The following is a 12,647-nucleotide window of genomic DNA, read 5'->3' on the forward strand; positions in this document are numbered from 1 at the left end:
ATGAAGCACCCGCGCCCGCGGGGACATTCACTGCCACAATACATACGTCACTGACGTGAACCCTGGTGTACTGGGACAATGGCATTGGCATTGGCATGGCTATCGCCTTTGCTGCTCTACAGCGCCGCATATCGTCCATAGCTAGTTAGATATCTTCCATACACTTGAAATGATTTCAACTTACTTACTTCAAGTAGATCTAGTTTAGACCTTCCACAACCACTGTGCATACCAGAACAGCGGATCGGTCTCGTTACGTCGTTGTGGGCCACACACAATGATCAGAGGTAGCACTGCGCGCTGAGGTCACAGTAGGGGTCACAGTTCAACTTCAGGTCAAGGAGTAGACTCAACAATGACGTAGTTACGTGTACACGTGGGTCTAGATGTAGATCTACATGTAGATAGACATTTGCGTGAGCTACTTACTTGTACTACAACTACAGTTCTGGCAAGTGAAATCCGACCCCGGATCAGCTGAGCGCACGGCTCAGGGGGTCGGATTTCAGTTGCCAGAACTGTAGTAAGTAGCTCAAGTACATGTAGTTGTAGGCGGAAGGTTTTTTAGATCGGTTCTGTTCTGCTCACTGCAGACGATTCACATACAGATCATGAGTGCTGCACGTCGACAATGCAGGCATTCAACCACCGTCTCTCGGTCAGCGACTTCTTTCTGGTTTCGAATTTGACGACCAGCTGAGGGTTTGTTCGTCAATGGTTGTCTGCTCGGCCACCACCAACCAGGACTGTGTCCATATGCGCTTCCACTGGAGAGTGAAGTAACTGACGCGTGTGACCTACCTACAGCCCTGTACCACTACTATCGAGCTAAAGACAAGATGGTGAGTGCTGTACTCGCTCCGGACTAGCAGTCCGGGTGCTCCTCGCTCGGGGTTCTCCCTCATAATAATTTTTAGAAAAATGGCTCGAAGATTCCACGTGCAACTCATATAATTATAATACCGGTAGTCCGTCATATGTTCGTTCGCATGTATATGTTCATCATGCGGGAATCTCGGTCTCTAGCCGAGTCTCACGCGAACATTTAATTTTTTTAAAACTTAATGTTCATTTGGCAAAGTACAATGTACATGTATGTTCAATAGTTTTGATGTTCGGTGTGTGTTGACCGCCATAATGACAGACGACTTCAAAGAAGTGCTATTTTCTGAGTACGAGCACTACAACTACTGGTACCGAGCAAAGAGAGGAAGTTCGGTAGCAAATCGGAGCTGCACGTTGTTCATGATCATCAGGCAACAGACGGCCTACATGTACGCGTATAGCAGTCTCTTTGAGCAGTGAAACTCTATCCACGTTTTAATGGCAAGCACTGGTAGCAATATTATGAAGACTCAGGCTGGCGGCAAGAAAACGTATGTTGTTTCTAATGGCAGATTTCTACAGTATTCAAATGGTTCGGCAGCTTGCTATCTAAAATATTGAGTGCCTTCACGCAAAGATATTAGGGAGGTTTAGTTCCCACGTAACGGAAACGCGTAGACCTACGTGGGTGATACACGTGAAGTGGATGAAGGGCATCCATGTTGCAATGTCGTGTTTAGTCACACCGAACAAACAAAAGCATGAAGCGAAAGGCCCAAACCTGGTCAAAGACGAAGCTACCGGGGCCTAAGGAGCTCATCGAATATTTTGATTTCGTGCTTCGGAAACTTCTTCAGCAGAGCACCCTCACAGCTCGCAAAATGCGCTCCATTCTGATTTTCACCCACGTTCTGGCGGAACGTGGGTAAGCCTCCATACACGGTATGTCGTGAATCAGATAACGTCTGTACAGTACGTGGGTCGCTGAGTATCACGTGGTACACACACGTGAAGTACCCACGGATTACGTGGGACTAAACCTCCCTATTTTTATGTAAAACTTACATGTACGACCGTGTACGTTTTACATCTCATCAGCAGAGTTTGACTCTGATGAGTAACTGGTCCAATCAATATCTAGTAAACAAGAAATATTTTTGAATTGCCTTAAGGCATCAAATTCATAGTGGGATGGCTGTGAGAAACACAGCGAGATATTTGCATGCTTTACACTTTCATTTAATATTTTAATTTTCTTTCCAAAGCCAAGGTCCCTGGTTTGAGTCCTCGTGGTGACGGTCAAATGTTTCTTCAGACTTTCCCTGTCTATCCCCTCAACTAGTAAATATTTCTTTCCTTTCTTTGTTATTTTGTGAAAGCTTAGACAGTTCACTTGTCGCGGCAAGAAGGCAGCAATGCACGTTCATTCGGGGAAGTAAAATGGGGGGGGGGGGGCAGTAAACTTTGACCTTTCTCGCTAACCAAAAAGAGCCTCAACCAAGTTTAGCCAAGGGGGCATACTATTTCTCCACCTGTATATGTCTGCATTGAAAGAAAGGTTTGATGAACTGTATGCCATGGAAATGCTCAATGTGCCCTGTGTTTTTTTACATGTCAGGGCAAGCGGGCCCAATTGGAAGCATTTGTGTATGTATCCATATTATGTTCATGTTCAGAAAGGGGACATTTGCATCGGTCTGCTGATGCTGTTGTTAGTCGTCTTGATGATCTCTCCCTGTCGCAGTGATAAAGGTAGGGCACGAAACTCAGAAATGAACCCATTCTTTACAGGAAAGTCTATTGCGAAAGTTGAGCCAGCGTCAAATTCTCGTGGAGTATGTGTACAGGCCAAATCTTTGTGGAGTCAATCCGGCTAAATTCTATGAAACACAGTGATCATAGTCGCATGCATTACGTGGCATCGGGCAAGCTTCTTGCATGCATTGTTTGTGGGGTAAAAGATAATTTGAAGCTTTGCTTAATAATAATATACGTGTATACCTTGGTACTGTACTGTACTGTTGCAGGTTCCTGACACATTTCGCACATGATTTTGTATTTGTATTTATATCATTATCTCATGGCACATCATGATGACGGCCAGTAAAACTGAGACAAGAGTGAAAGCCAACCACAGTAGTAAAACAGATGAAAGAATACAAATAAAAGGCAAAGAAGGCAAAGGAGGAGACAAACCAGCAGGATGTCCTGCAAATACATTAAACCTATATTTGAGCAGAGATTTTAGCAAAAAAATAATTATTATCCATCGACGTGCTGGTCTTGGCCCACGCTGGTAATGTTGCCCAAAACACACAATTTGCTTCAAATGTTTATATCGCACCTCGCATTTCATACCAACACGGTCTCAGCTACGCGGCTTGGACTAAGCGAATGCTAGCTTCGCGAACATCACCCATATTTACACGACAGTACTCCTTTCTATACATACATCTACATCTACTGTTCTTTCAATCAAATGAACCCCTCGATAGGCACATTGCCTTTGGGTCATTTCATAATAATAATATTGCTCTCTCTATCTCTCTATCTATCTACTTCGAGTATCTATATATCATCAGTGGAGGATCGTGACGCGAAAATCGATTCTGATAAAACTGATTTGAGACTTCTGTTATGTGGTGATGACCGCGGAACTCAGACTAGTTATTGCTTTCAATATTCTTTTCTCTCGGCCATCTGATACGTGTGCATGTTGGATCTGCAGTGCGGAAAACGATTCTGTAGATATGCTTAGAGGCACATCTTGCACCGTCTGCTTTTTCCTGTCTGTGCCGTTGTTTCAGCATATGGACCCTGCAGTGGTGATGACGAGTTTGTGATGGACTCCAACAAAGGCTCTAAGCCACAGTGCCTTTGTCACTATGGATACCGAAGGAATGCAATGGGTAGATGTGAGTGGCAATTATCATTGTTTTTATTTATTCATATTTTACTAGGACAGTCCCCACAGACCTATGGTGTTCTTGCAGGGTGCCCTAGCCACGTGAAGATAGCAGAGTGGAATGCAGCAGGCAGGGACATGGTGCGAATCGTGGCAGGCAGGGAGTTCCAACGGTCACGTCCAAGATAAGATATGGAGTGATAGCCAAATCACGATCTGGCATGGGGCAGTACCAGGCCGAGTCATCCCTGAGAACGGATAATTCTAGCAGTGCATGGTATTGACCAAATGGATTAATTTATTGACCTGTGTACCGTGTTTTCCGGAGTATAAGCCGCACATCCAACACCAGTAATTCACCCCAAAACATCGGTGCGGCGCATACTATAATGGTCAAACTAACGGTGGTAAATGGCGTAGATGTCAGGATTTCGTGACAAATTGCACGATTCAGTTCATGTGAACGTCAAGCAAAACACAGACCTCTATCAGATGCATTACAATATGACCATGTAGTCAAGAGCTGCTGCTTGCCTTCTTTTTTTGAGAGATGTCTCTGCAATTCATCCTGTATTCGATTTGTGTGGCTAGAGTATTGTGAACACGCATGATGTTTATTACGGGTTGTGGGTTTTTTTCTCATTTCAGGCCAGCCATTGGTCCAATTTTTGATTGACGCATCCTCCCAATCACTATGGTTAGCACCTAGGAGATCGACGATATTTTCGTACAGCTTCGCCAGCACTTACAGCCACTGGATTGGAGAACTCCTAATTGATAACGGCGTTGTGACCAACGGCACGTTTCTGAATGCCAGCAACAGTGGTCCTCTTGCAGTTGCAGCGCGAGGAGTTGCAGTTGTCTTGCTCGACTCCCCATTTACACCTGATGGTTGGTGAATTGAAACAGCATTAATGCCCCGTCTAGCTGAAGGGGATATCATTATTTTGTTGTACTGAAAAGCATGCTTCAGACTGCACATCTGCATGTTAAGAATCTCTATTTCAGGGTTAACAAAAGGCTAATGCCAATCGGGGAATCTCCTTTCTGTGTTCTACTAGTATGAAACAATAAGAGGACAGAGAAAGTGTTTAAACTCTGAGTTTCACGGACTAAGCGATCATCAGAAAACAGTAACAGTTACTGTGTTCTGATGATCGCTCAGTCCGTAAAACTCAGAGTTTAAACACTTTATCTGTCCTCTTATTGTTTGAACCACCTCTGCCTCTCGGTATTGAGCACTCTCTTGGACAGCCTGGAACCTCTCTGTTTTGTGTTCTAGTATGAACTTGGAACATAGTAAAGGGGAGGAAGGAAAGAGAAAGCATGCAAACCTATGATTGCACATCAAAGGTGTACCAGTGCAGTCGAATGGATACATCTGAGATTGGCTTTGACTGGGATTGGCTTTGACTGGGATTGGCTTTGACTGGGATTGGCTTTGACTTGGGTTTAACACCAACGTAATACTATGATGGCAATTATAGCAATACTTTGGATACATTCTGCCACCATAACCACACATCAGCAAAGTCATGAAGGATTTGCAAAATGAGCCGCTGAGGATGCTTATGGCACGCGACATCAAACTGAGAAAGTGGAGTAATATTGAGAGTACCCATTTTCTTTTTGAATTCAGTTAGTTTTCGTTGCGATTTATCAAGCTTTTTGAATGCGGTTTTTGCAACGGAAGCAGTGAGAATTCAGCCATTGCGCTGTATCCATATCTCAGTTTGTGAAATTTTTGCCACAAGCACCCTTTTGTCATGATGCGGCTCAAATGCAATTTCATTTCAAATGAATTTGTGGAGTATCGTGACTAGAGGTTATCCATAGGGTAAGTGTTGTGTACAAGATCAGTTCCACTTCTATATTTGCCTATGTGTTACTCTTCGTCTTTCGCTTTGGTCGCAGATGACGACATCATTGCTAGGACGTACAGACATCAGTGGCATCTCCTCAGACAGATCCGCAGTAACAGTAGTAATAACTCAACCCTCATTGAATTGACCTATCTCCAAGAAGACAGTACTGCCAGCGAGAGTTTTAGTCGCCGTCTCCAGTATCGCGTGTTCTCCACACATTGCTACTCGGCTGAAAGTGGGGACAATCCCGAGTGCAAGTACAAGCCATTCACGTCCACCATGGCATACCTAGGATGGGGTGAATATGAAATGGTGACGTACTGCAGCCGGACAGAAGGTGGTGCAATGGAGTACTTTGGTTACAGTATTCCGTTTCCAGTAACAATAACACCAGTAGACGAGCATGTTCCAGCAGAACCTGCCACAGGTATGTTCATGCGATGTCTCTAGTGTTGCTCAGAAAGCATGTCACTTGCAATAAAGAAATCTTTCTTGTTTTTTAAGCTTCAATGCGACTATATAATTTTGGCCATACTTCCAGTTGAAATTAAATTTGGTGAATATTGGACGTATTTATCTGCTGGATCAAAATCAATGTGTTTGTTTTGTTGCCGAACATTGTTGCAGGGTGCTTGTTACTATCCCCAAGAGTACATAACCCCCAGCCTAACCTTAAACCAGGATGCAGGCATGAATAACAAGTTAGTGGGATGGTCGAAGACCATGATTGAGAAACAGACTCACCTCCCGCCGCTTCAGGGCTGCATCTGCGCCTTTACCCTTGAAAGGTGGTGGCGGTCCAATGGATGCGGAAAACTCGGCCTCTAGTCGAGCCTCACCTAAACCATGAATTTGTTTAAACCCTAAACCTTCCTGCCCCCCCCCCCCCCACACTCCAGGGGGATACGTAACATTCCTTCAACTACACTGTCATGCTGTGCAAATGTACATACTTCTGAAGCAGGTTTTATTGATTCTGGTATTTCTGCAGACCATTGTTCCTATTTCGCAATATTCAATGGAATGCAGTCTTCTGAACTAGGCTACTGTTGGGCTGTTTTGAAGATCAGGGGCTCTCTTGTTTGTGCATGAACATCAGGATGCAACTATCGGATTTGCTATTTCTTTCTGTACTGCCAATTTGCTTAGCGTCCACATACCCTATTACAAATACATCAAGTGGTGGCAATGGCCACGCACCTGTGAAAGGCCACAGCAAAAGGAAAGTCATCGTGGGAGTGTCCATTGCCATGGCCATTGTTGGTGCGCTGGCGTTTGCAGCATTGGCATACTGTCTTGACAAACGCAGGAAGATGCCTCTCAAATACTTCATCAGCAGAGAACCCTCAGGTAGGGAATACTTCTAAGTAGTTTTTTTTGCTGTTTGTGACTCTGAGTTTCACCCAAACTGTGGGACAATCATCAGACGGAAGACATAATTATCATGTGTTCTTCTCTCTTATACAAAAGAAAAAAGTCCATTCTTCTTTCTTAGTTGTGTATAATTGTCTACAGCAATGAAACTGGAGTGCTCTCTTGAGCTTGCACAAGTCGCTCCAAGTCCTAAAGCCTCTTTCACCAAAAGAGTAGGCTAGGCCTCGACCAAATATGCTAAAAAAGAGCGTATTATGCTCGTCGCATATCAGGGAAAACGTCCATAATATGCCAAAGGCTTAGCAAGATATGCAAAACGATATGCCCAAATATGCCAACATATGCTCGACATAAGCAGAAAGTGTAAATCATTTCAGTAAAATTACAACCTTGGAATATTCATTGGCTTCACGGCTATCATGCTTATGGTGCAAATCAAAACACATGCGGAATAGTATGGCTGGGGCGTGTCCCCAGCAACCGTAGCGATAGTGTTCATCCATGGGGAAATGTAGCAAACGCCTCAACCAATTCCAAATTCATCCATAAAAGGCATTTCTGAACGCATTTTGTCCATAATAGGAATGTTTTGTCCTCATTTTCTTCAGAATATTTGAATTATATGCTGGCCTCATTCCAATATTCCCTTTGTCGCTCAATATGACATAATTATATGAACTGTCTCACAAAATATGCGGAAATATGCGCAAGCATATTTGGTCGAGGCCTAGAGTAGGTACTAAACACATCAAACACACAATACAGAACTGGTAAAGACTTCATGACACAAATAGGGAGTGAAAAGGGAAGAGAACGTGCACACACATCTTATAGACTGTGTTTGAGATGATATTCACATGTTTTGTTTGCTTAAGTTTAGGGCATTCCAAATGAGCACAGTATAGGGAGTTGAACCCAAACCCTAGTGCAAGCAAGTGGCAATATCTTAAATCAATCACCAGAAAATAGCAATCACCAGAGTATACTAGAATCACATTGAGTTGGTTCGCATAGTGCAGAATATTATGTCAGTCAAGTGACATTGTTGAACGGGTTTTTGAGATGGCAATTTAGGAAACGACGTCCGTTGCTCCTACGTGGTAAGTTAACTGTTACTTCCTGCGGAACTTTACTGCTGACGCATGACCGTGATAGATTGAATTAGTAGCTTGGAAATAACACACCCTCTCAACCGAGAAGAACCTTGTTTTATAGCTCAAGGTGTTAGACAGAACACCAATGAGAATGTGAGAAGAACCGAAGTGTCAAGTAGGAAGGAAGTGTGAATACTGTCTGCATGAGAGAGGGGTGTGAGATGCATGCAATACATTGATGGGTGAAGGTGAAAACTATAACATGGCAGCCATCTGTACTACCTCTAAGTTAGCATTCTCCCAAGGTATTTGTATTTTATTATATTATTTTGAGAATTTACCAAAGGCTTTGGACCTGTCGAGGGGATCTCCTATTTGATCTGTTTAGAGCAACAGCACATTGGCAGTGATGCCATTGATCATAAATGGCAGCGGAACCTAGCCTGGTTAAGAAGAGCGGGACCAGCAGAAGCATTTTGTGATTGGTCCGGCCATACAATGGCCTTTCATACTTCGTGTATGGTATGGGGGATACACAATGTCACATGACCCCACAGACCTATGGTCTCCTTATGGTACCCCGTAAGGAGACCATAGGTCTGTGGGGTCTGCCCTAGAGAAATATGAATAAATATTAAACACTATACTATACTATGACCTCCTCTGAGCAGTAAACAAGGGTCGGTGGAAAACAACTTGAGGTTGTTCGGCCGAAGCCTGACCAACATGACTGGTTCCACCAGGCCAGCCTGACGATTGATTTCAATATCTTGGAAATTTATGCTCAGCCCCAGTTTCACTATCATTCAACGAGATTAAAGCTGCTCTGTAAATGTCCACATGTCTGCATGTACAATTTGCTGTGGCTGTACTGCAGTGCTCCAGGAGAATCAGTTTGAGATGACAGTTCGCAATAGCATCACATCAACAGATCTGAGCCAGCCAGAGTTCCAGACAGGTAGGGTCGACATGAACACTGGTCTAAATTGTGATACAGTCAGACCTCGCATAACCGCACACATCCGTTTTCCAGAAAAAAAACATCCGGATAGGCGAGGGAACCGGATAATCGACCACACATACTGTATGTGTGCATGTCCTATGCTGTGAATCGGTAACCAGCGAGTATCTTCCGGATGGCGAGGGATCCGGATAAACGAGGTCTGACTGTATGTGTAAAATTCGTGTTTATACTAAGCCAGTACAATGCTCACTATTCGTATTTCCCGCTCCTTCACCATAGTAATGAGGTCCCATTAAGGTGGCAGACTACCCAAAAATTCGCTGAAAAATCGAATTTGTAAATTCATATCGAGTGCTACGTCAGTTGAAAGAGCATGAATAGCTGCAAATTCTCTGAAAATTGTGTCCCGATCTGACCGGCCGTTCAAGAGTTATGGCCGAAAATGTGCCCTTGCAAGGAAAGATTTTTTTGTTGCACGCTGTCATTTGTTGGCAGCACTGTATTTGAATGTGAGCAGACCGTGCGCAACTTGTCGTATCATGGAAACACGTGAAAGTGTGCAGAATTTTGCTATAAGTCCAAAAAATCAGGTTTTTGAGCCACGTATTGGGCTGCACGGCGGCGGGCAAAGCCCGCCGCCGTGCAGCAAGACTTTTGCCAGCACCCTCGTGACGTTGCAGATATGTGGCTTGATTATTGTAGTTGACGTTGATTTAGTAACTTTGGCAAGTTTGAGTCGTGTCAAGAAGTCAGGTAGGATTCAGTACTAGGCAGTAGTGAAACGTGAGTGGTAGTCTTTGCCGGTTTCTGAGGGTATCCTGGATTTGGTGTGCAGCGCTGTGGAAATGGCTTGCTGTGGAGGTCCCAGCACTGGATGTTGTATCAAAGGTACGACCTCGTAGCACGTGCTAAACCTAAAAAAAAACAAAAATTGACTTGGGTCTGTGGGAGTGTGTGAGAGAACGCCCACTCGTTCCGTTGTGACAGATTCCAGGGCCTCGTTGAGGGGCCCTACCCCATCACCTATGGCTGCTTCTGGACTTGTTCTAGGTTTGAGTCCCGCGCACGAACAGAATGAGCACGAAAATGTGAAAAAATTGTAAATGCATTTGTTTGGCTCCTGGGTGGCTCGCACACCGTGGCGCTATGCCGGAAATTTGAGTTTTTCCGGCCTGGAAAGCCTGTCAGTGAGGCGCAAGAACTTGTAAATCATGTCCTGAGGCCAGCATAGTGGCAGGAGTGTGTGGTCAAAATTTCACTCAAATCCATTGAGAAACACCAAAGTTACGGTCAATTGAATGCCATATGAAATTTATGGGTAGGCTGCCCCCTTAAGTATAGAAAACTGAGTGCATGCTCCTGTGGTTCCCTAGTCTTCGTCCTCGTTGTCTTCTCACTCTTGTCTACTCTCTTGTCTAAATACGTCATCCATAATACTCAATACTATAAAACCCCTGTGTTCTGCAAGTGTGAGGGGACTGTGTGCAGCCAGGAGCTAACATACATGTACGTGTAGGTACTGACGTTGACCAATACTCTTTTTCACATACTCACTGATGAAGCCTCAATGGTAAAATTTTTGGAGGCTATTTTTGGGGTGAACTTATCGTCTTAGACTGTACTGGTAGCGGTGGTACTGTATTGTGTTTAGGGGAAGTGCATACCGTAGACCTTGGTGGGTAATGCTCGAAAAGGTGGCAGATTCTGCTCGAGAAGCAGTGAAATTGGCAGAACCATACAAACCTTATGGCGGGCAATTCCTCGAATTCTGCTCCATTTCTTTATCCACAGACCAAACATGCATGAAACGTACCAGAAAAAGTACCGAATTCTGTTTTTTCAGTGTTTTGTCGATCAGCATAGAATGTGCGATCAAGTGCAGTATCAAGCTTGGATACGGCGACCAGTTTACAGTCTTATTCCAGGCACACGCTAGAGATGTTGTTACACGGTACACACACGAGGCCATGTACCGTTTGTCTGTAACCGTTTTTAAAGGTTAGTTACACAGTTTACGCCGTGCATCATTTCGCAGCTCAGTGTTCGCAGGTCTAGTATAGGGCTGTGCAACGCCCGGCGTGTGCTTGAGTGACACGACTGGATTTCAGTGAGCAGTACTGCATTTTATTTTATTTTATTTAGGCCAAACTAAAGAAGGTGTGTGGTTCGACTAACATGGACATTTTTTTTACGGGCGGGCGGGCGGATTTGTTTTTTAAATATATTTTTTAGTACATGTAAATACACTGTACTGCCTTTAGACACCCAGTACATCGGCATTATTACGCAGTGTTATGCCATACATGTTGTATAAAGATATCACTGGCTAATACTTTGAACCATTGTGTAGCTCTAGAACGAGAAGAGAATAACTTCAAGCGGTGACTCTGACTGTCCAAATCATCAAGCAAATGAAGAACGATGCGAGTTGAAAGTAAGTTGGGGAACTACTTCGAACTCAATCGAAGTACAAGTTGTACAATGTACCGGTACATGTATTGCTAGTTTGGTGTCGGCGTGCACGAATACATGGGCTTTTTCCATCGACGCTTCCTGTGCTTGCACACATGGAGCAGCAACTTACCGGTACAGGTGAAATATCGTTCCCAATACACGAGGAAAGTGCAATCTCTATCTCGCCAGTCTGCCGGTGGTCGTATCGAGTAGACTCTACTACCAGCACAAGGCAGCAGTCGTACCACTCACTGCACTGCAATGCAGTACAACTACAAGTCAAGTCCAAAAGGAGCCGCCTGCGTCCGCAGACTCACGCTGCACAGCACGTAGACGTGGACGTGTTCAGTCCACGTACGTCAGTCACACGACAGCCCGCCGAAAAAAAGTTACGGTCGGGCTGAAAAATGTACGGTCGGTCGGGTGAGTCGAACCACAGACCTTCTTCAGTGTGGCCTTATTTATTTTTTATTCCAAGCAACACATGGCTGGGGTAGCCAATGACCACTTTGCGTGGCGATTGCAGGGTTTTTATAATAGCCAACCATGGCTTTTTGTTGCGATTCGACTTTGTGCTCAACTGGTCCTGCTTGTGTACATGCCTGTAGGAGCTTCAGTGACCAGGGAAGTGAACTGGACATACTTGAAGTACGTCAACTACAAGACTGAGGACCAGACGGATGATTGTGGAGATCAGGGCAGAACACAGTCACTGGCTACAACGGGTCCACTGGCTGTGCCTCCGTCATCACCAATATCTATACTCAACTGGGATGCGGTGTCCGTGAGCACCTTAGACTCAGTACAACGAGCCATGTCAGCCAACAGGTCGTGGACATGTACACCTGAACCAGCTAGCTGCCTTGAGGCTTAGAACACAGTTGTCCAATACATAATACTAGTAGCATCATGAAAGCATTATTAAAGGGGAAGTATACCCTAAAATCAAATTTTCACCAGTTGTAGTCTTCGGGGTGCTGAGTCGAATGGTCTTGGTCCGAGGAAGCTGCGACGCTCCCTTCCTACTTGAATTCCAATCGAACTCGCGCACTTCCACCGAAACTGGGTGACTGCGCCCTACTAGATGGGGATTTGTATGCAAAATGTCACTAAAAGCGCCATTTCGTTCTTATAAAAGCACGGATGACCGCGATTGGCCCATATGT

At 44.6% G+C, this 12,647-nt stretch overlaps 1 protein-coding gene across 1 annotated transcript; it reads left to right on the forward strand.

Annotated features, from left to right (window-relative positions):
• The first annotated feature begins 704 nt into the window (after positions 1-704).
• On the forward strand, positions 705-12,400 carry LOC135816708 (uncharacterized). Its single transcript, XM_065329833.1, has 8 exons — positions 705-842; positions 2,502-2,577; positions 3,633-3,740; positions 4,379-4,621; positions 5,645-6,022; positions 6,745-6,945; positions 8,941-9,021; positions 12,090-12,400. The coding sequence occupies exons 1-8, from the start codon at positions 840-842 to the stop codon at positions 12,353-12,355; spliced, it is 1,356 nt and encodes a 451-aa protein (XP_065185905.1). The 5' UTR covers positions 705-839; the 3' UTR covers positions 12,356-12,400.
• Positions 12,401-12,647: the final 247 nt, after the last annotated feature.

This window comes from Sycon ciliatum, chromosome 5 (assembly GCF_964019385.1).
Source record: "Sycon ciliatum chromosome 5, ocSycCili1.1, whole genome shotgun sequence".
NCBI classification, from domain to species: Eukaryota; Metazoa; Porifera; class Calcarea; order Leucosolenida; family Sycettidae; genus Sycon; species Sycon ciliatum.

Bases quoted from the DNA above. Each gene is read 5' to 3' on its own strand.
- LOC135816708 (XM_065329833.1), top strand. The intron at 6,946-8,940 runs GTAGGGAATACT...GCTGTACTGCAG, and splicing joins CATCAGCAGAGAACCCTCAG to TGCTCCAGGAGAATCAGTTT. The intron at 9,022-12,089 runs GTAGGGTCGACA...ACATGCCTGTAG, and splicing joins CCAGCCAGAGTTCCAGACAG to GAGCTTCAGTGACCAGGGAA.